A 27374-nucleotide genomic window follows, 5' to 3' on the forward strand; every position below is an offset into this window, starting at 1 on the left:
TAGAGTAAGGGAGGTCGTCTAACCCATTTTTTTTATCACAATATCATACATTCGATGAGCACTACAAGTGACTACCACCGACAATAATATTCAAACCCTTATCAAACAGAAACAGAAATAAATACACATGTCAGAAATGAATACACATGAGACACCTCAAATTTTTCACTATACCAATTTTTGCACAAAAAAAGACATCCTTATATACATCATACGGATACTGACAGTAATCGTACAACAGCCATGAATCTTGCCGTTCGAACGACTTAAAAAAACGATTGATTATTCATCGTGAATCCACAAACGCGACACGGTGTTGCATTTGAAGCGTTCACTCACAATGTCTAAATGATTTTTGGAATGGATATGATCTATGATATTGTAACGAAAACGCAAGGGAACGCGACATGCCGGACACTCCATTCGAACTTCGTCCCCGAGTCTGAAGGCACCGCGATCCACCTCACTTCTACAGGACCGAGTTTATTTTAAAAATTAATATACCTAATCTATTCACTTAAACAAATCGCTAAAATATCTGTTAAAGGGTAATGTTGTTGAAGCGTTAAGCTACTGAACACTGCAAGTATGAACGATGCATACAAAAACAGACAACGATACTTCTGATACATAAATACCGTACTAACCGGACGGCGTCCATATGAAGTTCCCACAAGTCATCTTCTAGTTTATCGAGGACTGCCAATTCTTTCAGCTTGGGCAAAGGTACAGCTTGAATCGGATGCAGAACTCTGTTCAGAAAAGCCTCGGAAGTCGCATCAACAGTGCCGGACACTGGATCCCATAACGGTGTTTTAGCACTCCAAAGGTAATTCTGAACTTCCGCATACTTTTCAACCAAAACTTCCTTACGAGGGCGGCGCAGTAGCCTATATGTCATGCATTCATATAAGTTTTCAAACGCATGCAAAAATTAACGCGTAACTCATAAAAACGTATGAAACCAACCTGAGTACTGTGTTACGACAAACATTCTGTAATTTCTCAACCCCCCGCTCATTAATTTCCAAAGCACGGCTGGACAGGGTGATCGATCTCAACATTTGATTAACCATACTGCGTACCATATCAATCTACGATATCAGACATGTAGCAGCGGATTAAGGTGTAACGGGCAAACGCTTACCGAGTCGATATCCGAAGGTGTTAGCAGCGTATCAAAATATATCCGTATATCGTGATCGCCGTACACTGGAACTTCCTTTCCGGACGAGGTTTTACCAAAACCCAAACCGGTAATGGCACCTGTGTATCCCCTTGGATCATCGCTTCTAAAGTATACTGACAAGTAATCAACTGAGACGAGATTTTGAGTAAAATTCAGCTTACTGCAACTGAATGCAAGGAGCAAATAACGCGAGAATTAAACTGACAAGTCCCGGTTGCCGCGGCAGAACTGTCGTATTTCGTAAAACGATGCGATCAGCTTTCTCCGCTTTCTCGATGCACGTGGCCACCAACCATCGAGGAACAATGCCGCTGTGCACGTAGTCACCGTCCATAATGTGCGCGTTCACACTGTCCGACGAGCAGTGGACGACGCTACGGGAGTATCGCAAAAATTAAAAAGGACAACAACCGCAAAACGCTCTAGCCGAAACTGCAACAGCGAGAGCCTACCTTCCCTGAAGCTGAGAAAGGATCGGCTGAAATTTCGCTGTCACGGGATTGAACGGTCCATTTACGGCCAATTTCTGAAAAACTACCCGTGTTACTGTTCGACTGTAAGTCAGCAACACGGCCCCAGGACCAAAGCATACTAACTGTGAACCAGTACCTGATTCGTAGTTTCAAAATTAATGGCAGGGTTAACTTGGAAAATCCCTGTAGGACCATTCATCATTTCAGCCGACCTCTTATCATGCATAGTTTGCGAAAGCAAATTTTCTTGTCCTTGGTACGCAAAACCCAATGCCATCAGGTGCTCATTTAGGTTGACATCCGCATTTCCAGTAACGGGATGGTTCACATGCAAGATTCCATGGATGACCGAGCTCAGCAGCGAATACACCTAAACGGAGGCGCATCACATCGACGGGAATGCATACACGCTCCGGCTCGCAACGATACGTGCTTTACTCACTAACTACTTAGTGAGTAAAAAAATTAGTTTCATGTGAAATATCTTATTTATGCTTTACCTCCATTTTGCAAATTACTTCGTCGTTAAAATACAGCAAGTTTTGCAAGTAAGCCAGCACTTCAGCTGTCAAGGTTTTTCGCACTTGCAGCTGCGCAAAGGTAAATTCGAGAGCGAATGCCGGGACTAACGCGGCTTCTGTTGGAATCTGCCTGATAAAATTTTCCTTCGCCTTAAAGTATCTCCCAATGTCCACGGCAAAAACCTAAAAGTATTTCTGTTAAATTTCGCACTTCGGGATCTGAATTCGTACACCATACCTGAAAAACGTCATTCGTAAGTCTCCGAACGATTTGCACGCGGCGAACGACTGACGCTTCATCAATAGCCAAAGCGAAATCACCCGGCATAATACCAACCAAAACAGGAGGCTACAAGGTCAAAAAACAAAAATTACGTCTGATATTTAGGATGTTACCAAACTTTCTCCCGCACCGGATTTGTTTTGAACTTCTGCAACTCGGCCATAACAAATTCGAAATCTTTGTTCCTACTGTGTTCTCGAACGAAAATTCGAACAGGTGACAAGACCTAAAAAAGAACAGTCATATAATACAAGCAGAAAGGTTAGCAAGCCACATGAAATCTTACATGGCAGACAATGATACGAATTTCACTCTGACAAAAAGGTGGTAAGTAAGGGGCTGGTATAACCGGTGTTCGTTGTTCAGGAGTGGCCGCGAATCTAACAACCATACAGTTTTGTTCTGGTGCATAGTTTGTACTCGTACCATGATACTTATTAAAGGTTCTGTAGGGCAACCATACAGTAACTCATGTTACTGTACCATGATACTTATTAAAGGTTCTGTAGGGCAACCATACAGTAACTTATGTTACTGTCGCTCCATGTTAAGCTCAATCGTGCTCCACAGTCTACTTACAAAAAGGAAGACAACACTCCCGCCCTGTTCGATCTCCAGTTCTCTTCCGCTTGTTTCATGAAATCGCGGTACCAAGGCGGGGCTTCAACGACGGTCAGCATGTCGTTCTTCCTTTCACGCCTGGCGCATCAGTACACAACAAAATGATTGCGATCATACATTTTTTTGGGAGAAAAGTCACACTATTTTCTCTCATGACATATACCGTGTACGTACCTTAAAGACTGAATCAAAAGTTGCACTCCGGAACACACCCCATACTGGCCAGACGTCAAGCTGTGCCGGCTGAAATTCACGTACGCCCTGCACGATTGTTTGCACACAAATAATGCTATAATGTTTGCACACACAATGTTCCTTTTAGCCAAAACAATCAAGTGAAACTTACTTATCATCCTTGTAAATAATCTGCGGGGGTATTTCGCTACGAAGCTGTAAAGGATCCAAAATCTGTTGCAGCTGCTGCTCGTACAAAGGTCCTTCAAACTCCGGCAAATACTTGAACTACGGACATATACGGATCGGAATGCAATATGGCCCATAAACCAGTACCAGTAAAAGCCAACTTACATAAACAGATAAGCTAGGATCTCCGTAAGGCAGCTCATTGGATGCTACCTGAGAATCAATCGGATTTTGGCGAAAATAAAGCGGGTAAAAACTTCCGGCAATCAGCACCTGAAGTAATCATTAAGAAAATTCACCATTAATTAGTAAAAAACGCGTGAAAACTGCGCACACAATATGCACAGGCAGAACATATGGCATACCCGAAGCAGATCATCCCGTACTACAAGAGATAACGGTGTCATCTTTTGGAACAAACTGTGGTTATAAAGGCCAATTTCTTCAAGCCGAAAGCACAAATCCGTGCGAGTGTTGTCCATCTGGTATCCCAAACAATTCATGTAAATTAATTTTCCAGCTGTCTCGAACCCAAAATCCAGCAGTTAACCCAAACATGTTTGTTGAGGAAATTCTGACATACTTCTCGCATCCGCTGCATGCTGAGCAAGTTATCGTCGCACCACTTTTCTTCCTGTGCCAAGGTGCTCCGAAGTTTCTGCATCGCCCGGTATTTTTCGTAGGCCATTAGAACAGCCAGACAATCACTTTCACCAGCTCCATAAATTGTTTGCTTTTCTTTCCAATTCTGCAGAGCGTCTGCACGGGATATTGATGCAAGAAAGACATTGCGGATGCTTAACCCAGCAGCTACAAAAGCTAATTGTGAGACCGTTTAAACACGACGAAACTCGGGCAATCTGAATTCCGCTCACCCAATGTGATTCCGTCATCCAGCATACCGAACATATGTGAAAGTACCACCAAACGGCCGACACTGATGCTAACAGGCAACCGCTCCAAAATACGCCCAAGTTTGGTGATTTCACCATTATCTCGACTGACCCTTCCATCCATGTACAGACTTAGTGCTCCAACCTTGCAAAAGCAACAATTATCGAGAACTGGAAAACCTTTCACTGCATTCTTACTTCTTTAAGTTGCAAAATGCCGATGTCAATTTCCCGGCGGGCGGGAGGATCCAAGAGTAAAGCGAAGAGATGATGGGGTTTAAAGGCTTTCGGCAAATTCAACACTTTCACGTGTAAGAGCGAATGATGGATCGGTGCTAACTACACAAGCAGAAAATTTTATGTCATAGTCACTTGCATTTCAACTGAAATTCATTTTCTTAATTAAAATGCACCTTCATTTCCGGTTCTTCGTGAGCACTGAATTTATCGTGAAATTGTCGTGGAAGCAGACAAAAGTACGCACCACGCTGGACGCGACCACATCGTCCTACAATAAAATTACAATAATCTGCAATACAAAAGTTTGGCAGCAAGTCCAAAGACCAGCGGCGTGACAAACGTCATAAACCTTTTCGCTGGGTCATATTGGCCTTCGATGCCCACTGTACAGCCAGCCGAGGAATATCCAATTCCCGATCCACAATAAGCCGCTTTGTCAGACCCAAATCAACAACTGAAAAGCGGAAACCATTAGCAAAACTCTTTTCTTCCCACAATGATAATTTACCAAAAACGACGTAGGGGATGGTAATTGAGCTCTCGGCAATATTGGTCGATAAGATGATGCGACGGATGTGCGGTAACGGGGTTCTCATGATATTTTGTTGCAGTTCACTGCTTAGAATCGAATGTAATCCCATAATTTCCCAATCATACCTACACACATTTAACGATAAACCAGAGGTACCTTGAATTCTAAAGCAGAGACGCTATCTGACAGAAACTTTATAGCGAGAACATTATGTGTAATTTTACAGCATACCCATTTTTTTCCGATTCTTTGACAAGGATTTTAGCAAAATCTTCGATATCACTCATGCCTGAAAAGCGTATACATTTTTAAATCAATAACGTAAAAAGTATACATTTTTACGCTGTTTCGGATAACTGATTAAAGTCCAAACATTAACTGCGTAAAGGTCACTGCTTCTTAAACAAGCCAATAATAATGTAACGATTTCGTATAGGTAACTGACCCGTTTCCGTGCATATATTGTCACCTTACCGGGCAAGAACACTAATACAGCACCAACAGCGGATGATGACTGGCACTTCCTATACGTCAAATAAAAAAATTCAATGAAGTAAATTGCACAATGAAGTAAATTGTGGAAAAACGGTAATTGCATTCTGGGTACCCTGAACCAGCCTGAGCTGGAAGTTCGGCGATCAGCTCAACAAGGTACTTCGCAACTGGATTATCAATCTTTGGATTCCCAAGGTCAAATTTAGGCCACTGTCAAATTTCGCATATACCGGTAAAATTAAAAAGCAACACAAATCAATATAACCATCTGTAAACAAATAAGGAATAGCAACCGCACCGGCTTCTCTTGCGTATTTGGCCACAATTCATCCAGGAAATATTCGTCAATTCCGACGTTGTTCAGCTGTTCAATTTCTATCTTATTCGGATTCAAACTGGCATGATTTCGAGTAAAGTAACTGGCGATTTTCTCAAAATCCATCGTCGCGGACATAATGATCAGCTGCCAAAACAGAACAACAAGTACAATACGGTGTTAAAAAAATCCAGAAGTTCTAAACCTCAGTACGTGATAAAAGATAACCACATTTCTCCAACTTCCCTTAGCAAAACCTCTAAAGCTTTATCGTTTTGAGCAGTAATGCGGAGAAGAATACGTCACAGAAAGAAAACGCTGCTGGCACAAAAACAGTGCCGAATATTCCTAAGTAGCACTCCTACTCGTAGTAATTTTGGAAATACAGTGCAATGTTAAGGGAAATACACTTTAGAAATACAGTGCCATCGAGATAAAAAATAATTTCCATTATAAAGAGGTATACGGCCAAAAGTCCAGTTTCGAAGTGTTGTCAAAAAACCACGTAATCGGGCATTCTGTTACCTTCACATGACGAGAATTTTCTAACATCATTTTTTTAACCAGCATCAATGACAAGTCCGTATCTTGGTCTCGCTCATGGACCTGCAAAAGAGTAATTTTTTCATTTTAACATACCACTTTCATTTATAATCAGACCTCATCCAAGATTATGTGAGTGAATCTTCCCAGATTTAGATCACTTCCGATGGTTTTCAAGAGAATCGCGGTCGTGCAAAAGGTCAACCTTGTCAGCGGAGATATTCTTTTGCTCATGCCAACCTGTCCAAAAAAATTATTGACAAAATAACTCAAAAGACCGCAGCACGAACGGCGTCCTACATGAAAACCAACAAGGTGTCCCAATTTCCACTTTCTCCCAGTTGGTCCATTGCGCAATGACGCTACGCGGACAGCATTCGTAACAGCGGCCAAGCGGCGCGGCTGAGTGACAACAATATTGCACGGCTCGTTCGCCTCAGCACAACTGTCGAGAATATACAACGGGATCTGGGTGGTCTTTCCAGAACCAGTGCATCCTACCACAATAGTGACCCGGTTGCTTCTAACGCTATCCAGGACCTGCATCGTTTCAGATTAGATTAGTACGTCGATGTCTCAGAAAACAAACTATCCAAGTCGATTTAATTGAAATTATTATTTGTAGTGGTTGGTTCTGGTACCTCGTCTTTATGGTGATAAACCGGAAGATCGGTATCATAATCGAACGGCTGAGAGAGATTGTAAAATCGTTGGTAGTCAATTCGACGACGCAAATGCGGTTCAGTCGGTGTAGGCGGAACTTGTTGCCGTTCTACTTCCACATCCTCATCTTCAAAGGGAATATCACCATACAGCAAATTCAACAAATCGTCCTGCGGACTCTTCTCCTCCTAAAAGGTAACCCCCATTACTCATTATTTGGGACGATTAAGAACTGCCATGTACACCTTTCGAAGCACTTTGTTACAAGCACCTGAAAGCTAACATTATAAGCACCGCATTCGTACCACAGTATCGGACGCCACATCATCCTCTCCGCCAAACAGTTTACATCTTTCCAAATAGCGTTGGTTTTCGAAGTCCATTTCATCTCTGCAAAATGTACACGCGAATGCGTTAATAAGGTTGTCAAAGTTTTCACACGTTCTAATGCTTTATCGTACTAATAATTACCGTGCTTTACCCTAATCTAATCTAAATAAAAAAATACAACATCCATGTACGTTTTAGCTGACTTTTAAAAAACATTGGTGTTCACTTCTGCCATCCACTGACATTCACAACAATTTTTTTCGACTGGACAACTCATCAGAGTCGTTTAGTAAAAAAGTTTAGTAAAAAATATCTTACGCTTCGAATTTGTATGGATCATCGTTGGCTTCTTCTATGCGCATTCCTTCCAGACGGAGTTTTTCCAGATAGAAAGAATTCCAGTCTTCCGTGTCATTTTTACGCCGACGCCAGTACTCCTTCCCATTGTGATGCACGAGTTCATAGTGGTGCTGTGTCTTGGAAGGGATGGTCAAATCGGCACTGGAGGGCTGATTCCCCTCGTCAATGTCAATCGTGTTATCGTCTTCGATTTTTATCTGTGCATTCTTTCGTAAATCGTCTTGCTCCTTCATCCACTTCTGAAATTCGTCAGCTGAGGGAACTGCAGGTCTTCCACGTGGAGCTGGCAGAGTGGGCTTCCAGTGAGCCCTCAAAGCTGCGGCACCGGTGACCGCCATCACATCAGAATCTATGACTTTTTTGTACAATACGTAAACATATCCACAGTCATGACAAATTTGTCAATATTGTCACAAACTGCGAAACCGAGCGGTAAATCCAGTGTCCCTTCAAATCCATAAAATTATAAATACGGAAAAATACTTAAACCAACATTCGAAGAGTCACGAAGAGTGTTTTGAAATTTGATTTAACTAGGGTTTTTTTGTCAGCCGGCTGGCAAACGAGACGTTGGAAAGGAACCGTAACATGGGGGCGGGTGACCACGCCGGAAGCAAACACCTTTTAGAATCAGATGTTTTTATTGCCTTATTTCGTTAGCGCTAAAGTGCCAGTATTAATCGTAAGTATTTTATCAACTTTACAGTTTACAGTCTTTACTAGCAGTTTTATGAGTTTTGAACTTCTACACGAATTTAATAATTTTACTGATTTCTAACATAATTTGTATTGCTTTTGGAAATATTTAACAGTTGGAGACTGGAGAGCCATGTGAGAGTTAACTGCTGCGCGAAAGTTTTCAGTGGGTTTTGCTGAAACCTGATTCTGATGGAGTGATGGTTTACCGTGGACTGTGATCTGTTCTTTAGAATTCACCGCCGCTGCTTTAGATCTGTCGTCGAGCCACGGAGCAATGTTATCTGCAGGTGCAAAATGTTTTTGCCGTCCATTTCGCAATCGTTTTCGCTATTCCCTGTCATCCTTGGCGGGGAGTACCAAAGCGCTTTCAGCTACGGAGGACACAAAGCCCTCGAATGTCCCGTTAGGTCCTCACAGCGAGCCCAGCGAAATCGCTGCACAGAATGAATATTTGCGCGGCGTGCTTATCAGCCTTGGGTTGACGGCTCACCTTGGTCCGAATTACAAACCTGATCCTCTGCTAAGGCAGCAGCTGACGGTTGACAACCAGAAGGAGGTGCTGGAAGCCACGATGACACCGCTTGTGAGAATGCCGTACGAAGATCAGTTACGATTTAAATACCTTCGTAACAGGAATTTGGTGCGAAATATATCTAAAACTCTCGCGAAGCGAATCCCTGACGTTTATTTGGACCCAGATGGGCTTATATGTCCTGTGGATCCAATTATTCCCTCGGTAATAATGTGTGGTGAAGCCGAAAAGTATTACAAATTTTCTTCGCAATCGCATTGGAATCACATAAAAGTGGTCAAGCTAAGCTACTACCGTAGTTACGGCTGCAGTACCGGGTGGCGGGTAGCAGATAATTTATAATAATTATTACATGATTTTTTGGCATGCTGTGCAATTGATGCAGTTATCAGTTGTGGTTTGCTTGATAGCCAGTTACGGAAAACTTCCGGAATAAGGATGAGCTGAGCATTGGACGAAGCGTAGATGGTCAGCCTAAGCAGTTAGGCTATTACGTTGGGCGATCGAATGGTAAGGACTAAAGACACAACATTTTAAGCACTACATAGCAAAAAAATAAAAAATATAAGAGCACCTTTATGTTGAGGTTACTACATTAATCCTTGATATTTCAAGATTTTTAAAAACATATGTAAGGAACTTGGATTTTGACCGTTGTGCGAAACATGTTATTGTGACAGTGTTATTTGTTGTCAAGTAAATGGCTGGTGGTCACTGGTCAGTCGCTAGTTAATTGCGCCATAAGTCATAAAAACCACTCTCACCATAAGTGCACTCATATGCTTTTTTCTGTTTAGAGAACAACGCAGTTTCAATTTTTCCGGACACCTTGATAAATATGAAAGATAGTCACAGACTGGTTGCAGAGGTATGGTCATTACACACTTTACCAGTTGAAGTGTAGATTTTACAAACTCATTTCGCACTTCCGAGATAGAAATTTCAAGAATATATGCGGATATCACAGTATGATGGCATTGAGATCACCAGCGCAGGTGCTTTTGGTCATTGGAAAAGTGTAATTATCCGATCGAACATTGCTGGAGAGCTCATGGCCATTGCAATTATGCATCCCCAGTCGCTTTCCCAAGACGAACTTAATGCCGAAAAACTACGGTTGAAGGAGTTTTTTGTTAATGGTCCTGGAAGTGTATGCCGGCTCAAGAGTCTTTATTTTCAAGCTTGGTACGTATGTCATGCTCCTGTGTACAGCTCTTACAGGCTTTCCGTTCTAACTATTTCCCTTGGTACTCTTCCAGCCCGCATCATATTTGTTCGCCCCTTCAGGCCCGATACGAGCTTCTGTTTGGCAAAGATAATTTGATGGAACAATGTGGAAATTACAAGTTCAGAGTATCTCCAAATTCTTTCTTCCAGCTGAACACCCAAGCAGCGGAGGTATTGTACAAAAAGATTGGCGAATTTCTCAAGCCAAACCGAGAATCAATTCTGCTGGATGTTTGTTGTGGAACAGGTTAGTATGTACTGTTGTCAGCTTATTTTGAACTTTTGAATTCGATTGTTATGCGCTATTTGGTGGTTATGGCTGTTTGGTAATTATGTTTTTTTTCGCAATGTAAATCATTTTTTGCTTTTTCCTTCCAGGAACAATTGGACTGTTTTTGGCTTCGAAGTTCGACAAAGTTATTGGGGTTGAGAGGGAACTTCTTGCTGTAGGTGATGCGAACTTCAACGCTGACTTGAATGGTAAGATATTTCGATTTTTTAAGTTAGGAATATTTTTGAGTGTAGTACATTTTAAATCTAATACGTACTAGAATAGATCTGCGGCTGTACCAGATCGTAAGTGTTTCATTTTGGTTCAGAAACTGATTTTTTCGTGTTCTTAATAGGAATCATTAATGCAACATTTTACTGTGGAAATGCCACTAAGTTAATACCTCGCATATTGAAGGACAAATCGAATACGTACAGCTCAGTTTCCGCTGTCGTAAATCCTGGCAGAGCCGGTTTGCGTACGTTTTGTTACGTCAGTTTGCGGTTGTATGGAAATAACTTGATTGCTTTTCAGCGGTGGAAGTCATTAATGCACTCAGAAATTCTCCAGAGGTCGATCGAGTTGTATACGTATCCTGCAAACCGATAGCGAATGCTATGAGAAACATGATTGAGTAAGAATTTGTTATTAAATTGATTTTTCCTAGGTACGTTGGCGTATTATCACATTTACTACAACTGTTCTCTTGTATCTTTCTAGTCTCTGTTTACCGCCATCGAAGAATCTGATTGGCGAACCTTTCTATCCAGTCCGAGCTGTGCCGGTAGATTTGTTCCCGCATACCGATCACTGTGAGCTGGTTATCCTTTATGAGCGGAATCGGTTATATTTTATCTAACAATTCTTTTGATCTGCCAGCTGCTGCAGTTATTGTTATTCTATTGGTTTTCAAAGTTGTGATACGTGTAGTGCGGATAATCTGAAGTTTGTATCACGCTAAAATGAAAATTTAGCTGCCGAGCTTGACGTTGTTGTCCTGTTTCGATAAATTTGTTGGTACAGACGTGCTCGGGTGTGTAGCAGATTCCCAGCTGGTACCCTTGAAATAATAAAAGCTGGTTGACAATGACAACCGTCTCTTATATACACGTATTTTAGAAGGTTCACCAATTTAAGTTTTAAAATCAGCGTGAAATAAAAATTAAGCATAGTAAGATAAGTATGTACTTACTTTTATGTACGGTCCAGTTGAATTTATTGATACGGTAGGATGTGGCGATACATGTGGCGATATTCCCGTCATTAAATTAATGTAGTAGCGCTCAGCCGCCCGCCGGTGGATGCATGTTAAGTACTAACATTAGTTGTTTTTTGCCATGTCATGTTAAGAGAAATCGATGTGCCATATTTTTCACAGCAGTTTTGATTTTACGTTGTAGTGAAGTAAAGTAAACACTAAACAGCCATCATTCTTCAATTTTAACAGGCCTTCTTTTGCATTGGTTTTTATAAAACTAAAACTGAATGGCTTCGGAGGTTCCAATTGCTTTAGTAAGTTTGTGTATTATCAATTATGTACTAGTTCATTTGTTTTCGTGGGAGCTGCAGGCCCAAGTCCCGACTAATAAGACAGTAACATGTTCTTGTAGAAGTACTGTACCCAGTTTGTGCTTACTTGTTAATCTTAGGCTCTCACAATCTTAGGCTCTTAGGCTTGTTAATCACAAGTTATAATTAATAGTTACGAACTTACGCATGCTCCGCTGCTGGTACTCCGAAATATTGTTTGTAAAATTGTCGCTTTTTAAAGTTTTTAAACAGTAAGGACTGTAACGTTCTGAGCATCTGTAAAGCTGCCTTACCGTTATCTTGAAAAAAATGTATTTCAGTACAGTTTTCCACTAAGTGCTTGTGATGTATTTCCGATTTCGCATACTGGGCTTGGCTTTGATATTTGTGATTTGCAGGTCACGGGGGCCAACAAAGGAATCGGATTGCAAATTGTCCGTGATCTTTGTCGACGGTTCCAGGGAGTTGTTTATTTGACTGGTAAGACTTAACCCTTGTTTGGCATGGTCTTTTTTTATACAATCATATATTCATAGGAGTATGCATGCATGCATGTAGGATAGTTACAGTACTGTTGTTAAAACGTCCAAGGGTAAAATTTGAATACTGCGTGTGTTATTTAATGTATTATCGACTACGCTGTCGCTTTTTCTTCTTGTTTAGTATTAGAAATGTGATAGGCGTTTTTACTTGTACATAATTAGAGGTCGCATACTCGTACTTTGTAGTTACAAAACGCAACTCGTGACAACTGGCTGATTATTCTCAACCGTAGCTCGTGATCATACGAGAGGGCAAGAAGCAGTGGAGAAGCTGCAAAATGAAGGACTTCATCCGAAATTTCTGCAAATGGATGTCAACGATGTCAAGACTATTAACCAAGTGAAGAAGCACATTCAGGATGCGCATGGTGGACTGGATATCTTGGTGAACAACGCAGGGATTTTAATGCATGTAAGGTTTATTACATTTTGTGTGTGTTGAAGTGTTAAAACCTTCCAGAATAATTTTGACCGTGGTTTCGGTCACTGATCCTCTTGCAGAATTACCTTTATTTACTATCGTTTTTAGTCGAATTACTGTGCACCTTATACTGTATGTCATTTTTATGTGACGGATATTTAACTTCGAGCTTTGCAGTCTAAAACCAAAGAGGATTTCGGGAAGGAAGCCGAAACAATTATTGCCACTAATTTCACGGGAGTTGTTGATGTATGCGATCAGCTGTTCCCATTACTCCGAGCTCATGCAAGGCAAGTAATAATTTTCAGTTTTGCTAATATTGTGCGCTACCGTGCTTGTCTCGACGCGCTGTGTTGATTTTGGGTTTGTGGCCGACAAGCGAAATTTTGACGTAAAGAAAAAAGTACTTCGTCTTCCTGTCACTTTCATGCATCACTGATTAAAATTTAAAGAAAACAATTTGTACCAACCATTTTTCATAAGGTTTTTGATTTCTCGTAATTAGCAATTTTCAATAAGCACAATTGAAAAATTTCATAACAATATTTTTGGCTGTTTCCTGCGTACTATTACATTAGCTTGTATTTATGAAGTTATTCTGAAGTTGTTTGATTTCTGGATATATTGCGTTAGAGTTGTGAACGTATCCAGCAGTCTGGGGAGTCTGAATTACTTGACTAACATGCAAGTACGAGGCCGCCTGGTTGCTGATGATTTGACTGTTTCGGAACTGAAGGATATCATGGCCGAATACGTCAGGTACTGTACTGTACGTTTTTAAGTTGTGATAGATAGATCAATTTAGTCGCTACGGTGATTTATCATAATTTAAAGATATTATAATTATGGTGTATTACTCGTACATTGATTAAGGCGATTTCCGCATCTCACTTTACACTTTACAGTATTTTTTGTTTGACCATCTCACATTGTACCAATCGTAACTTGTTTGGTTTTTTAAACTTGTACTATCAAATTATCCATAATTGGCTTACAAGTTAGTTTTTTTATATCTTCTTGCTCATTCAGGGCAGCGAAAAAAGGAGATTATAAAGAGCATGGTTATCCCGGATTTCCTGATGCGTATGGTGCTTATCCGATGTCGAAAATTGGACTAACTGCATTGACTCGCGTCCAGCAACGGATGCTGGACCAAGAGAAACCTGGGATGGATATCGCTGTAAATGCGGTAAGCGATTAATTTCTTTGATATTCACTTGTTCAACTATGACCCGTTGCCGAAAATCTAAATGGTGATTGATTGGCTTATGGATCTGCTATTAATTTTACGATTATTTATTGTGATATTTGTAGGTTCATCCTGGCTACGTCGATACAGATATGACGAATCATCAAGGACATCTTACGGTTCAGGAAGGAGCAGATACCCCGGTTAGATTGAGTGATTTTCAGGCCTTTTTAATGTTGTTTTACGAAGATGCATTTATAGGTGTATTGTGCGCTGTTACCCAAAGACAAAAACATTCCCCGGGGCCAGTATTTATCTCACCGAAAGGTTGTTGATTGGGTGAATGGTACCGGCTAGATGCTAGTACTCGATTCAAAAAGAGTTTGAATATTGTGATTCAAAAAATTTTTGCCAAGTTTATTGCATGCATTCTATCGCTTTGGTCAGAGTTTAAGTTAATAAAATATCTAAATTTGCAGCAGAGCTGTTGTATGGTCGGATCTACATAAAAGATACGTCACACGTGGTAGTTACTAGTTAGCACACTGCCGTACGGCGTACGCAGAATGAATAAACATTTCATGTCACTACGCACTACAAAACACACTTACGGCAGGTATAAACATTTATGAATAAAACCAACCTTGAAAAAGAGTTGTGGTCAGGCGTGATATTTTTATGGCTTATATTCGCTGTCGCTATAAAATTACTGTGTGCAGCAGTTGAAGATACATGATCATACGCGGCGGCGCAGTATTTAAAAATAATAACGTCGATGCGGAAGTAACCCTCTGTGTGTAACCTAATCTATTCACTCAAACAATGGTGCTTGTCCAAAAGAGCGGGCGACCTCGGGATGGTGCCATAAAATGATAAACAACCTCAAAATTGTTGATTGATCTGATACTTCTCTGGTTGGCTCAACTTTCTCCTGTTCAGCAGACAGCATTGACGTTACTTCTTCAGTATGACAAACGAAACCGTACCACACGTCGCTGTAATATTTGCCGTAATTGTAGCTTTATCTTTGGCAGTTTGAGCCAAAAGTAAAAAACGTTTTACTCACCAGACTCTGCATCCAACAAGCCATGACAGGGCAAAGCCTTCGAATCCGATACCAATAAACCAACTTGCCTCAAGGTACGGTACATCCGCAGTGATCGGATAACAAGAAACGTTAGCGGTCTTTCGCAGCATCATCAGGCTGTACTCAGTTTTTTTTCCGACTTACCGTAGTGTGCACTTATGGTAGCGGCCAATATTGCTTTGTGCCACGATTAAATGTGTTTACGTTTGTAAGGTACTAAGGGCAGCAGTCTTTCACATTTACCTCTGGTTACGCGCAAAACATTGCCGTCCACATCCGCAGCTGCGTTGCCGGGCGTGTTGCTTGCCATTCTCTCGAAAGTTTTACCACACAGAAGTTTGCCGCTTACCTATGATTTTTTCAGTCGACTGTGTTGTGTCTAATCTAATTTTAAACGTACCGCGATAACTGTTTATGTTACATTTTTTGTTGAAGCCTTGAGAACTGTTAAACGGCAGCTTCACGATCACATCCGGTGGCCCGGTGTTCCAGTTGAACGTTTTTTATTTGAAGCCGGCCACAGCACCCTAGAATGAGTGCTATTAAGTTCTGGACATTAACGGTTTCCTTGAGTGCAGGTAAGCAATGGGAAAATCATGTAATGATGTAAATGATGTAAAGCATGTTTATTTTTGTGCAGTTTAGTGCGGTGTGGGTTACCAGTTGCTTTTATACAATTATTATGCATTCAGTGCTATTCACTATTCTTGGCTTTATTACAGTAAGGTACTCGTGCGCACAGTTCTCGTTTCCCGTAAATTCCTTAGCCGGCATGTACAGTCAGCCGAATCCCGGCAGCTTTCTTCCGCCTGGTCAGCCATCGCCAATTCTATCTCGTCACTCGATGTCTTTTGCGCCAAACGTCCATTTTGGTACCATTCTGCAGTCTAGTCCATCAATGCAGGACGACATGTTGATGCGTCCTGGCATGCAGCCGGGTGCCGGTTTGCATCCGTTGCCGCCCGGGTCAATGCAGATGCCCAGCGGACTATCGCCGGCGGAACTCGCCATGCAGTCACAGGATCAGCAACCCTTTGCGCGTCCCAATCCGGCCAGCATTTTTGCCGCACGTCGGGCCGGCTTATTTGGATTAGCTGGTGGGTCACCGGCATACGATCCCCAAGGCGGCCGACCGGTGGACACGCCGGACACGATGCAGCCGGCATATCCAATGCAGTTTGATAACAGCGGCGTGCCCGGCGTCGGCGGCATGCCTCCTTTTACGCTAACAGGGTCACCGTTCCGCGGTGATGGAATGGGTGTCTCGTACTTCCCGGTTGGTCGATTCCGGCCAGGTGCCGAAGTGTTCATGATCGGAACCAAGCCGGACCAAGAAGAAGGTGGTCTCGATCCCAATGTGGCCGTGAACGGTAACGATACGGTTACCAAAAGCGACACTTCACCGCTAAGCAATGGCACTGCTAAACCTTCAGCAGCATCGAGTAACCAGCCAACTGCAAGTCAAGTTGGTGGAGGAGTTCAAAAACCTGTGGAAAGCGTCCCGACTGCCTCCACCACAGTTTCGCCAAACAAATCGCAAACATCCCAGCCACCTTGTGCACATCCAGTGTACATGAACAGGTATAATCTTATAGTCGACCTCTCAGTACTACAGAACGTTTACAAAGATACGTATACCAACCATGTTAGTCAAATTTACAGTCACTACAAGTAATTATGTACAGCAAATTCTGTGTATGCCTAGCGTTCTCTTCGTTTTACAGGATTTTCATGTCCACCGCGCTGTCCATGGGACTAATTTCATCCAATACCAGCTGCATCATATTAGTGGATCACTAAAATGTCACATATCTAAAAGTAAAAAAAGTATTCGTATTGTCGTTGGATGTTGATCAAGCGCTTTCATACTTCTGTTGAGCTCTGCATACTGTGTGAAATCGTTGTTCATGATTATTTTATTGATTGTTAATCTTTTGCACAATATTAAAATGAAAGTTCACTACTAGTATGCGTATTCGTATCATACTGTAGTCATATACAATATTTCAAGCACGGTATAAAAGAGAGTAGTATAGGATACTTATTGGTATTTCAAGTATAGGTATACGTATTTCAAGTATAGGATACGGAGTTCAAATTACTTAAAAATGTTGGTATTTACAGCAAAAATGTGATTGGGCTTTGTTCGATTTGAAAAAATGTAAGGTGCGTAATACAATTTCTAACTGTCTCGTACGACTAGTACTACTTACACTACATGCGTGCGTACCTGAAATACTTAAACTACTTAAGAAGTGAAATTCTAAAAGTACACTTCGGAGTGACCCATAACTTTTGCTAGTCTCATTTTTGCGCTCTTAAACGCTTCTAACACTTCGAATAATTTTAACTGGAATCATGAATAAAGTACAAGCACTGCATCAGTACTATCCTATATGCTATATCAGCTTTAAGAAACCGCCAAATTACGTAATACAATAGAGTAGACAGTTTTCCATGAGCGCGCCGGTATTAGTCCTCTAACAGAAAGTAAGAAACCGAAATTTAACAGAAATGAAGATTACAGCAACTGGTTAAATGAAGCAAAATCAAAATAAGGAATAAATCCGCATCGAGGACAGTCTGGGCACATATAAATCTCATATTTTCTTCATCGCAAAAAAAATGATTGCACTACTGACAGGATATGGGTCTCCTGTCTACACGCCCGGAAAATCTTTACCTCATCCCACTCCACTCGCCGCATTATGAGGGAACAACTTCGGGCCCATTAAGTTTTCCAAATATCTAGCATCTTCCTCCGGATGGCATGTAGCACACACCTGCTGTCTCGACGCTCCACAATAATAATGTTCGTCACACGTATCGCAGTGAATGTCACGACTTTCTCCTGCAACATAACACATCATAGTTAGCCATGTGTCTGGCGTAGGTGAAGAGAACATTTTAGGCAATAAAATGACATAAGTCGAAAACGACGAGTCTGTTGGTTGCAACAGCCATTGTAGCGTACTTATGCAAATGCCAAAAAAAGGGCATTTGTTGCAGTGATTCATCCATTTACACCAGAGTAGTTGAGGCTCTCCGGTGCACATCTCCCCCACAAAAAATCGCTGAGAACAACCAGCACAGCGTATCGGCGCATCGTCTGATAAACCGGTGTATTCGTCCAGTCCTGAACATATGTCAGAAAAACAAAATCAATTCTAGTACGTAGTTAACCGTTAACGTTGTTTGTTGAAACACTCAAACCCGTGCGCCGGCAGAACACGAAAGGTCGGGTAATTACAGTTTACGTTGCGCTTTCGTTAACATTAACTTTAATGCCAGATGTAGACGGGAAAGTAACAGAAAAGTTGAATACAAAACCTCAACCCTTCTTGAATTTCAAATTACGCAGGAACAATTAATGCATACTGATAGTACCACGATTAATTTCACTTAAACCAGTCGGCAAACATGCAGTTCTACAAAAAAACGGATTTTTTAGAATTTATATCAGAAAGTAGAAACCGAACGCCGCAAAGCATGCTTCAGTACTCGTATTCCATGCTCGGAATAGGTTATAAGTTATAACTGCAGATTCATATTCAGTACTTTTGGCAAAGGCGCCGTTACGTATTATTATTTACTATAAATTTTCCGGCTGTAGTTAAATTTTACAGAAAGCTCAAGTGCTTCCTCTTTCAGTACGATACTGTACATAGTACTACTTACCCCAGTCCTTTTGGTAAAGGATCTTTTTCATTGTAACTTTGATCTTGCGGTCGCAAGCTTCACAAGCTCCGTCCAGAATAACGGCTTTCAAATCTTCGGCACAGTCCAGCTGCATAAAGCCGCGTAAAATCGCGGCTTTCAAGCAACCACTTACTTTATCCAATTTCTTGACGCCCGCATTCTTTAATTTATTCAACACTTCTTCTGGAGTAAGGATCCGGCGACGTTTTTTCGGTTTAGCTCTGGGTTTGGTTTTTTTCTTTGCCACACCTAACCGGATATTACATAATCTGCTAATGTGCTCGCGTATCTTATGCCCGGACAATCCAGCAGATGTCAATTATAAATTATGTCCCGTTACCTTTCTGTCCGGAACCTGATGCGACAGTCTCCTTTTGGTTACCACCTTTTCTACCGACACCCTCTTTCTTGTTGCTTGTCTTTCCTGCTTTCGCTTTCTTACCGGTGGCACCTTTTTCTGGCTCTGCTTTCCCGGCAGATTTCCTGATTTTTGCTGAGGACGTTTTCTTTTGCACGCCCACAGACCCTGGCGTGGACTTTTGGGCAGATTTTTTAGCCATGACATTTGGGCGTTTCACGCGTTTGGCTGGTTGATTCGCTGCTTTCTCTGCAGCAGCTGATTCGGGGATCTTTGTTTTCGTACCCAACCGAAGACTAGCTTTCTGTGATTCTTTTGTTGCTCGGCGGATACCAGAAGGATTTTTGGGAGCGCTCTTAGAGAGGCTTTTTGCGGCAGCTGCTCTCGGAGGATTCTTTCTTGGTTGCAATGACGATGTTGAGGCTCCATGCCCCAGGAGACCTTCCTGGCTGTCCATGTTCAAGCTGCAAAACAGCAAACCGCAAATTTACTCGACCAATTTTTCGTCTTAATAACTGTACTAAGGATATGACTATCTTAATTTTCCCGAGTTAGTCATAAATGTAAATAGTTTCGAGAAAATTAAGAAAATGGTCACTTCGTAAGGGCTAATGAAAACCGACAACGAGATGAAGCGGTGGCGCCGTACCGAAAGCTATACTTACTACGGCGCGGTTACCGTGATTAACGATTGTACGTGACTGCCTGCCAGCACGGCAGGACCGCGTCACGGCACCGACACCGTGGGCCGTTACCCGACACAAAGATCCAAAAATATATTTGTGAAGTACGGTGAGGCGCAGTTCCAGTGAGAGCAGATATACTAACTATATGTTAGTATATCTGCTCTCTTCCAGTGTCATAAATTCATAATCCTTTTGAAGTTGCCTCGATCGGTCTTCCATACTAGTACTGTCGTGTATTTTCTTTGATATTTTTAAATAATTTCGCAATTCAAACAAGATTTCTTGAAAATTTTTTATAAGACTACTGACTAGTCTATAGTCTCCGTTTGTGTATGATCCTTTTCTTTTACAACTCAAAATTGGTTCGAGGGATTGGCGAAATTACACTGTGTACAATAATCATGGTTTCGCCATGCTTAACGATGCGTTGTACGGTAGTTAATCCTTACCACAGTTGCGCTTTCTGAACATTGGCTTCATTAAAATAATTATTATCATTATAAGCATCTCGGTGTGACTGCAATGGAGAATGACTGTCCTAACGTAAAGAGAAAAGCGGGAACGAAGCCGCGGATCCCCGAAGCAGAGATGGACTGTATAGATGAACATCAGCGCGTCCAAAAAAGACTGAAGGTATGAATGAAACCTATGCCTACCCGAGCACGGTTTATTCCGTTTACATATAGTTATTTTTATACCTGTTGTATGCTCTACGCATGTTCATGACAGTTTGTGATAGATATTGTGTAAACGAAGTTTAATATTTAGCAAAAATAAACGATATTGCAGGTTGCTGAGTATTCATGCACTTAATAGTCTAGATAGTGTGTGTCATACGCGTTTTTTTTGAAAAATTTGAAGGCATCTCATTTGGACGAAGAGAAGCTGGTATGGAATGGCAAAACATGGGACCTTCCAGTGCGACTTGCGGGTGGCATTATGCGGGTGGAGATTGAAAATTTTGTCTGTTTTGACAAGAGAGATTTGGATCTGCATCCTTATGTTAATTTCATCTCGGGAACGAATGGAAGTTAGTACTAGTGACAAAAACTGACAACTAACCATAAGGACCGTCATCACAGCGCCGAAATCATTTTTCACTGGCTATTTTTCTAGACGATCCGATTTGTTTTTCAGTTTCGCCATTGCATTTTTTCGAGTTTTTCCATTTACTCGCTCATTTTGCGATGTTACGAATTTTCTTCGTGTGCTTCTGACTGTTTTACTTCGGGAATTTCATCACTTTTTGGGGCTTTATTTCGGGACTTTGTGTTTAGTTCTAAGTGTTTCAGCCATTCGAATCAAAGGATTCGAAGCCACATCTGTTTATTAATAATAATTTGTAGGCTTAACTTTTGTAAGTTCGGGTTGGTTCTTGAAGTAAGAATAGTTTCGTACGTACTTTTGTAATTACAGTACAGGTTATGATTGTTGCAATATTTTCATTCTGGTGATGCTTTTTTTGCGGCTTTTCTTGTGGTTTGTAGTATTGTAATTCGAATATGTTTTCGTGATTTATTTCCCATTGTGCAATCTTCAAGTACTGACAGTGTAGTTTTTCCTTTAGTCTTGAAACGATTGGACGCATTGAGAGTACAGTAATTGTTTTTGACTTTGTTGGTAGGTGGAAAGAGCACGTTAGCGAAAGCGATTGCTATTGCCCTGGGATCACAATTAACGCCTCGAAAATCCCATATGAAAATGGAACATTACATTAAAGCTGATAGCAGGTGTGAAATTGAGCTTGTATGTGCAAGCATTTTTTTAGAGTCTTATGTTTTTCTCCAGCTCGGCGACGATACGGCTGCATATTAATAACCAAGGGACAAATCGTTACCGCCCAAATGAATTTGGAGATTCTTTGCTTTTAACCCGAACCATCTCCAAAAGAGGGCTTGATGGATATCTTCTAAGCAGACTTGATGGTGAGATTAGCATTCTAATTCACGGACGAATTGTTCTGTGATTTCAATGCTGATGGTATGTATCATTCTATGGTTGTTTCAGGGAGTCGGCCAGTAAAAGGGAGAGCTAAATTCTTGGAAGCGGTAAAATGTTTAGGCATTCAGGTACAGAAATCTGCTGCTTTGACATTTTTCAGTAATCCGGCCATTCTGTCGTTTGTTTGCAGATTGATAATCCTGTCTTTTTTATGGATCAAGAGGACAGCAAAACATTTCTTACTAAATATAAACCGGATAAACTTTATGAGGTTGGGTTTTTCTCCCGATTCTTGTTCCTTCATTCAAATTACCGAAGGAATGCTCATATTTTCTGAAATTGAATTACAGTTCTATTATAACGGTTCTGGTTTGGCATATGCGGAACAGCTGACTATTGAAGCGGAAATAAACGAGAGGAAAAAAAGAAAGGAAATCGCAATGAAGAAACAAGTAGGTTTTTCGCAATATGCTTTCTTAAAAAATTTCGCTTACAGTTCATGTTTTGGCGTTGGAGTTTGATGTTATTGTTATTGCTTGTTCAGATAGTTCGTGGATTTTTTAAATTTACTTATAACAGTTTTAATTTTGTACAGGAACTGCGGGAGAGCGAAAAATCGTTGACGGAATGGCGAAAAAAATATGAATTGACCAGAGTTAATGGTGAAGATAACGATTTTGAGGCCACGAAGAGGAAGCTCGATATTTTGAAAGCCCGGCAGTTAATGCAAGAAATTCAGAAACTGGAGAAGGAAGTGGAAATTATCTATGTAGATCTAAAGAAATCTCAAGAAGCACTTCGGATCCAAGAGAGTGTAAAAGATAATTTTCTACATTGCATCATGTGGAACAATGTAAATGGTTTACTCAGTTATTTCCCTGTAGCTATCGACTCCCGTGTCGAGTGCGAAAAAAACAGCTTCTCGCAATGCTAAATCGAACCACAAATTGGAGAAAATGCGGCATGATTTGGAGCTTGTACGGACGAAGTGGAAAAATGAAATCCATAGAAAAACGGTCAGTATATATATGGTGTGGATGCTGTTCCCGGAGAAATTTTTCCTTGGGCAGTCTTTTTATGATGCCACCTATTTTGTAATTTGTTTAACTGCCTAGTGTGACACTTCAGTCTGTGTAGGAGGAGATTCAGCAGTTGCAAGCGCAGATTGTTGACAAAAGCGCCCTGTTGCAAAAGCGCAACCGAAGCCTTCGAAGTAACTCTCGCCGGTAGGATTTGGATTTTTATAGCGGCGTCAAAGTGGTTGGATGTTCTGACATTGACTTGTAGCGAAATAAAGCGCATGAAATAATTGTTAACTTTAATGTTGTCGATTGCATTCGTTAGACGAACGGTTGGCAGCAGTGCTCAAGCAAATGAACTGCAACAGGAACTAGACGAAGCACTGCAAAGACAAAGCGAACTTACAGCAACCATTGAGAAAGAAAAGGCGCTTGAGGATGATATCATTAACTGCAGGTGCGATGTGTTCTATTACGCTACCGTACAATAATAGTTTTTGATGTACGACAATATGTGTGGGGTTTGCGGATTATCCTCATTGTTCAACTGCTCTTAGGCGCATTGTGGAGTCACTGGAAAACGAAAGTCGCCTCCTAGAAAGTGGAGAAACCGACACTGGAAAACTCTGCTTGGATGATTACTGCGCCCGTGTTGTAGTTTCAGAAGAAAGCCCTCAAGTAAAGCATATTACGGGCCCCATGGGTAAGAACCTTTGGCAGATGCCATACACTTTTTTGAGAATTTATTTATCTGAAATAATTGACATTTGATTAGTCAATTGTTAAGTACGAACGTAACCATTGTTTTGATATAATTTAGGTAAATTTGTCAGCCTTCGGAATGCACAATGCCGACAAGCAGTTGATCAGACTGTGGGGAATTTCCTTCACGGATATATCTTGGATCTGTCGGTGAAAATTGGGGATTACAGTGGACAGTTAATCACCGAAATCGGCAAGGCTTGCAGGAGTTCAAAAATTCCTGTTGCTCCATTAATTCTAGCCGGGAAACAGGTAATGTCACGTATACATGTAGAAGTTAATATATTAAAGGGGGCATCTCCGTTCACATTTCACGCCCTTTCACTTGGTTCACAACCTCCTGCTGCTTTCACTTTATCACTACTCTTACCTTTTGCGCCTACTAACTTTGTTTTCCATTCACATTCACTCCGTTCACTAGTGACCTTTTCGTTTTTTCGCTTTTGACGTTCCATGAGCAGAACTGAGAGAAAACTTTGCGATTTATTCCCGCACCATAATTTTGCTCCAAAATTAGTACTATTGTATGCATACCTAAATTCCTGAATTACATTCATGAACTGACTGACTGTGCTGGAAAACGTTGTGGGCGGAATGAAAGGCAGTGCTAACTGCTAACAGTTACAAAGAGTGAACGGAGTGAAAGGTCGTGAACCGAATAAAATGTTGTGAACGGTTTGGTCACCTAATATTTACCGCTTATAAGAGGAGCATAATCACTGATATGTATTTTGAAGTGACACAATTTTACAGAAAACTTCTGTATTTTAGCGATCAAACCGTGCTTCGGAAACTTCCATACCGGTAAATATTTCTCTCTGTTTTGACACTACTTCTGGCTAAGCTTGGCAGTGCTTCGCTTTTACTGTTTGTGCCCTGCAAAATCTGAGCGAAACCTTTTCTAGGTTGGATCAAGCAAGGGATTTCTTGTTAAGGAGGCTTTGGATATTAAAAGTGAACGTGTGGCTGAAGCTTTGGACAACATTCTCAGCAGATCCGTAGGCATGGATCGATGTGAAGAGGCCCTGAAACTGTTGTTGGATTTGAAGATCGAAGATAACGTGGAAAGGGTGCGCTGTTTGGGTAAACCCGTAAAATTATGAATAATTTTTATTTTTAAATTTTCCAGGTTGTGGATTCGAAAGGAAACTCGTATGAGAGCTGTGAAGATTATGTGATAATTAGTGCACCTGAGGATGCTGTGTTTCAAACACCAAGCCATTTTGAACATGATTCGAGCAGGTAAGCTATAACTGCGGGGATTGCCAGTCGTTGTTAGCAAAACATTTTGTACAGAAACGTGGTACTTACAAGTTACGAGTCCAGATTTTTAAGAGGTTTACAGTGACAAGGCATTGCTTATAACATTGAGACAAAAATTAAAGCTGTTAAGAAAAGCTGGATTTTGTTTGTAAATGCATTATTTGATCGTTGGTACTAAACAGGGAATGATTTAGGGATATGGGAGAACAAATAGAGGAGGCTAGGGCTTCGTTAGCCAGAGCTCAGCGTGCTTTTAATCGAGCCCGAACTAAACACAAGAATATTACAATCGAAGATCTGGAACAACAAAAGGACGAAACTGCTCGAACCATACAGAATCTAACTCGCTTGCTGAATACGTCACGGTAACTGCAATTTGCTAATTACTGCTTTAGTATCAATTAGTACTAGTACTTACGGCTCTCGTCATGTTATTATTCGCCATAAAGTATGTTCTGTTAATTGTTGATAGTTTTTACCAGTTTCGTCCTGAGATTTTTCTTTCACTTTTTTGGTGGGAATATGTCGCAGAGTAATACAAAAATCATTTTAATCGGTGTTATGGGTTGCAGAACTGGGGATTCTGTTGCGGACTCTTCGATGTGCTCGGAAGATGACAGTGAATTGGTCCAGGCTTCGTTAGCGGAAGACACTGAAAAATTAGAATCAATCAAAGCCGAAAAGAGACTTCTGGAAATTAAGAAAAAGATGGAGATTGCGGAATTAGCGCAGAAAGTAAAGTCTGCCGAAGCGGAACAGTCACTGATAATGGTTGGTTGCTTTTGATGAAAAACATAAGATTTAAAGTGCTGATTTGCAAGGACATTCGTTTTTCTATTCAAAGGTGGAGGAAGATTTTATCGAGCACGAAGTGACTCCAGTGAAAAGTGCTCGAAAGGGCAGAAAACGAAAGCAAGTTATTGAATTGGAGCAGCGTGTGCAGATGCTTTCGAAACAACGGAAAGACAAATTGTCTCAGATACAAGAGAAAAAGATGGAGTATGAGGTATTGCGACAAACTGCGTTGATCGACGTATTTGTGTCCGCCTGCTGATTATTTTTCGGTTCATTTATTCGTGCTTCTTTTTTTTCGTTAGGCACAGAAACGTGCATTTGTGGTTCTGAACGTTGACATCGAAAGTGTAATTCCCACCGAATCATACGATGTTCTAAAGCAACGTTTAGACAGGATCAAAGCCAAAGAAATTGCACAGTCGGTTGTGGGGAATAGCAGTCTGGAGACTTGCCAGGAGAAGGTTGAAGCCTACGAAATTACTTGCCAAACAGCCAGAGAACAGTTAGCACTAGCCGAATCGGTTGTCACAGTATGTATAACCTGGAAAGGTCAAAATGCCACTGGATGGTCCTTTGCATTCTCCGTTACAGGAAGCGGAGAATAAAACTGAACAACAGAAAAAAAACGAGGAAATTGTCCGCAGCCGTTTCCAGGACCGAGCAGAGCTGACATGCGTAGCTATTTTGAATGACGGTGGATTTGACGGAAATTTGCAGTTTGACCCTGCACGAAAGGAACTGCATTATCTAGTGAAACCGAAAACTGCTAACAGGTTCGGTTCGCTGGAAACGCTGTCTGGAGGCGAAAAAGCTTTCGCCATGGTGGCGTTTCTGGTTTCCTTTTGGGAGTCGAATCATCCATTTCGAATTCTTGATGAATTCGACTGCTATATGGTTAGTGACAGTGTGGCTACTATGTACGTTCAGGTCTTGCGATTAGGTAAACATTTGTGTGAAAATGACTGAATAAATTAGATACGGTAATTTCTATGTTTAGGATATGCAGAATAGGGAATCTGCATTAAATCTCCTGCTGAAACGAGCGTTCAGGGATAGAATCCAGAGCGTCTTTCTTAGCCCGCTTGAAATCGATTATGAGAAGTAAGTTTTGCTTTTTGGCTTTACTACTTACAAGAAACAGGGCTGTTATTTTGTGCATTTGGCGCTTTTACTGTTTCCGTAGGATTTTAAAGTTGGCTGGACCCGAGAATCGAAATAATATAAAAAGAATAAACTTGTCCACGGAATAAGACAATCGTCCCGTACAGAGTTTAGTGCTCTATTTTGATAACTCTTTGCTCGATTTTTGTTTTGTTATTTATCTCACTCTTTTTCCAGAAACCTGGTGTTATTTATATGCCGAAATACCGATGTGTCTAAAGATTAGAGGCCTTGCTGTTTTTGTTACATTTTGGAAGTTGTTAATGCGGAATATCATCAGTTTTGCTGTTGTTTTGTTTGTTTTTGTCCAAAAGACCGTGCTCGTACTCAGCCTCGTAGTAGCCGTATGTCACGGTACCATCTGAAATGG

At 41.1% G+C, this 27374-nt stretch overlaps 6 protein-coding genes across 11 annotated transcripts; 4 read left to right on the forward strand and 2 right to left on the reverse strand.

Annotated features, from left to right (window-relative positions):
* Positions 1 to 33: 33 nt before the first annotated feature.
* LOC129583557 (ATP-dependent RNA helicase TDRD9-like) lies at positions 34 to 8316 on the reverse strand. Of its 2 annotated transcripts, none has more exons than XM_055475389.1 (32): positions 7781 to 8316; positions 7438 to 7522; positions 7111 to 7320; positions 6770 to 7009; positions 6587 to 6709; positions 6452 to 6532; positions 5909 to 6073; positions 5723 to 5820; positions 5590 to 5639; positions 5347 to 5404; positions 5092 to 5240; positions 4933 to 5037; positions 4757 to 4851; positions 4542 to 4682; positions 4326 to 4488; positions 4034 to 4260; positions 3816 to 3932; positions 3616 to 3723; positions 3434 to 3549; positions 3262 to 3330; positions 3046 to 3165; positions 2753 to 2846; positions 2597 to 2692; positions 2422 to 2532; positions 2163 to 2366; positions 1799 to 2032; positions 1642 to 1715; positions 1351 to 1563; positions 1148 to 1292; positions 970 to 1094; positions 648 to 890; positions 34 to 469 (listed from the first exon to the last, which is right to left on the reverse strand). In XM_055475389.1, the coding sequence occupies exons 1-32, from the start codon at positions 8158 to 8160 to the stop codon at positions 283 to 285; spliced, it is 4626 nt and encodes a 1541-aa protein (XP_055331364.1). In that variant the 5' UTR covers positions 8161 to 8316; the 3' UTR covers positions 34 to 282. The 2 variants fall into 2 exon arrangements, with proteins under 2 accessions (XP_055331364.1, XP_055331363.1); XM_055475388.1 differs by having other exon boundaries at positions 3262 to 3348.
* Positions 8317 to 8503: 187 nt separating this feature from the next.
* Positions 8504 to 11644, forward strand: LOC129583558 (tRNA (uracil-5-)-methyltransferase homolog B-like). The gene is made up of 9 exons (XM_055475390.1): positions 8504 to 9257; positions 9464 to 9563; positions 9851 to 9921; positions 9991 to 10238; positions 10313 to 10527; positions 10659 to 10760; positions 10907 to 11029; positions 11086 to 11185; positions 11272 to 11644. Exons 1-9 carry the CDS (start codon positions 8796 to 8798, stop codon positions 11408 to 11410), a joined length of 1560 nt encoding a protein of 519 aa, XP_055331365.1. The 5' UTR covers positions 8504 to 8795; the 3' UTR covers positions 11411 to 11644.
* Positions 11645 to 11909: 265 nt separating this feature from the next.
* Positions 11910 to 14709, forward strand: LOC129583559 (carbonyl reductase [NADPH] 1-like). Its single transcript, XM_055475391.1, has 8 exons — positions 11910 to 12063; positions 12480 to 12561; positions 12857 to 13035; positions 13222 to 13334; positions 13678 to 13803; positions 14074 to 14233; positions 14359 to 14436; positions 14495 to 14709. Exons 1-8 carry the CDS (start codon positions 12037 to 12039, stop codon positions 14588 to 14590), a joined length of 861 nt encoding a protein of 286 aa, XP_055331366.1. The 5' UTR covers positions 11910 to 12036; the 3' UTR covers positions 14591 to 14709.
* A 538-nt stretch (positions 14710 to 15247) lies between these two features.
* On the forward strand, positions 15248 to 17277 carry LOC129583573 (uncharacterized). 2 transcript variants are annotated; one of them, XM_055475421.1, is made up of 4 exons: positions 15248 to 15373; positions 15756 to 15898; positions 16043 to 16901; positions 17045 to 17277. In XM_055475421.1, the coding sequence occupies exons 2-4, from the start codon at positions 15853 to 15855 to the stop codon at positions 17118 to 17120; spliced, it is 981 nt and encodes a 326-aa protein (XP_055331396.1). In that variant the 5' UTR covers positions 15248 to 15373; positions 15756 to 15852; the 3' UTR covers positions 17121 to 17277. The 2 variants fall into 2 exon arrangements, with proteins under 2 accessions (XP_055331396.1, XP_055331395.1); XM_055475420.1 differs by lacking the exon at positions 15248 to 15373 and having other exon boundaries at positions 15418 to 15898.
* Positions 16149 to 20678, reverse strand: LOC129583572 (uncharacterized). 4 transcript variants are annotated; one of them, XM_055475416.1, is made up of 5 exons: positions 19360 to 19989; positions 18999 to 19268; positions 18295 to 18456; positions 18004 to 18171; positions 16149 to 17132 (listed from the first exon to the last, which is right to left on the reverse strand). In XM_055475416.1, exons 1-4 carry the CDS (start codon positions 19832 to 19834, stop codon positions 18005 to 18007), a joined length of 1074 nt encoding a protein of 357 aa, XP_055331391.1. In that variant the 5' UTR covers positions 19835 to 19989; the 3' UTR covers positions 16149 to 17132; position 18004. The 4 variants fall into 4 exon arrangements, with proteins under 4 accessions (XP_055331391.1, XP_055331392.1, XP_055331393.1 ...); XM_055475417.1 differs by lacking the exon at positions 16149 to 17132 and adding an exon at positions 20513 to 20678 and having other exon boundaries at positions 17414 to 18171; positions 19360 to 19841; XM_055475418.1 differs by lacking the exon at positions 16149 to 17132 and adding an exon at positions 20043 to 20165 and having other exon boundaries at positions 17414 to 18171; positions 19360 to 19841.
* Positions 20200 to 27295, forward strand: LOC129583570 (structural maintenance of chromosomes protein 6-like). The gene is made up of 23 exons (XM_055475414.1): positions 20200 to 20696; positions 20925 to 21093; positions 21688 to 21793; positions 21852 to 21988; positions 22071 to 22132; positions 22195 to 22275; positions 22355 to 22456; positions 22600 to 22818; positions 22889 to 23020; positions 23142 to 23230; positions 23349 to 23480; positions 23581 to 23726; positions 23844 to 24037; positions 24557 to 24589; positions 24691 to 24855; positions 24915 to 25027; positions 25243 to 25413; positions 25621 to 25819; positions 25893 to 26054; positions 26146 to 26373; positions 26435 to 26737; positions 26841 to 26944; positions 27027 to 27295. The coding sequence occupies exons 1-23, from the start codon at positions 20586 to 20588 to the stop codon at positions 27091 to 27093; spliced, it is 3225 nt and encodes a 1074-aa protein (XP_055331389.1). The 5' UTR covers positions 20200 to 20585; the 3' UTR covers positions 27094 to 27295.
* Positions 27296 to 27374: the final 79 nt, after the last annotated feature.

This window comes from Paramacrobiotus metropolitanus, unplaced genomic scaffold, assembly GCF_019649055.1.
Source record: "Paramacrobiotus metropolitanus isolate TYO unplaced genomic scaffold, Prichtersi_v1.0 Parri_scaffold0000011, whole genome shotgun sequence".
NCBI lineage: Eukaryota > Metazoa > Tardigrada > Eutardigrada > Parachela > Macrobiotidae > Paramacrobiotus > Paramacrobiotus metropolitanus.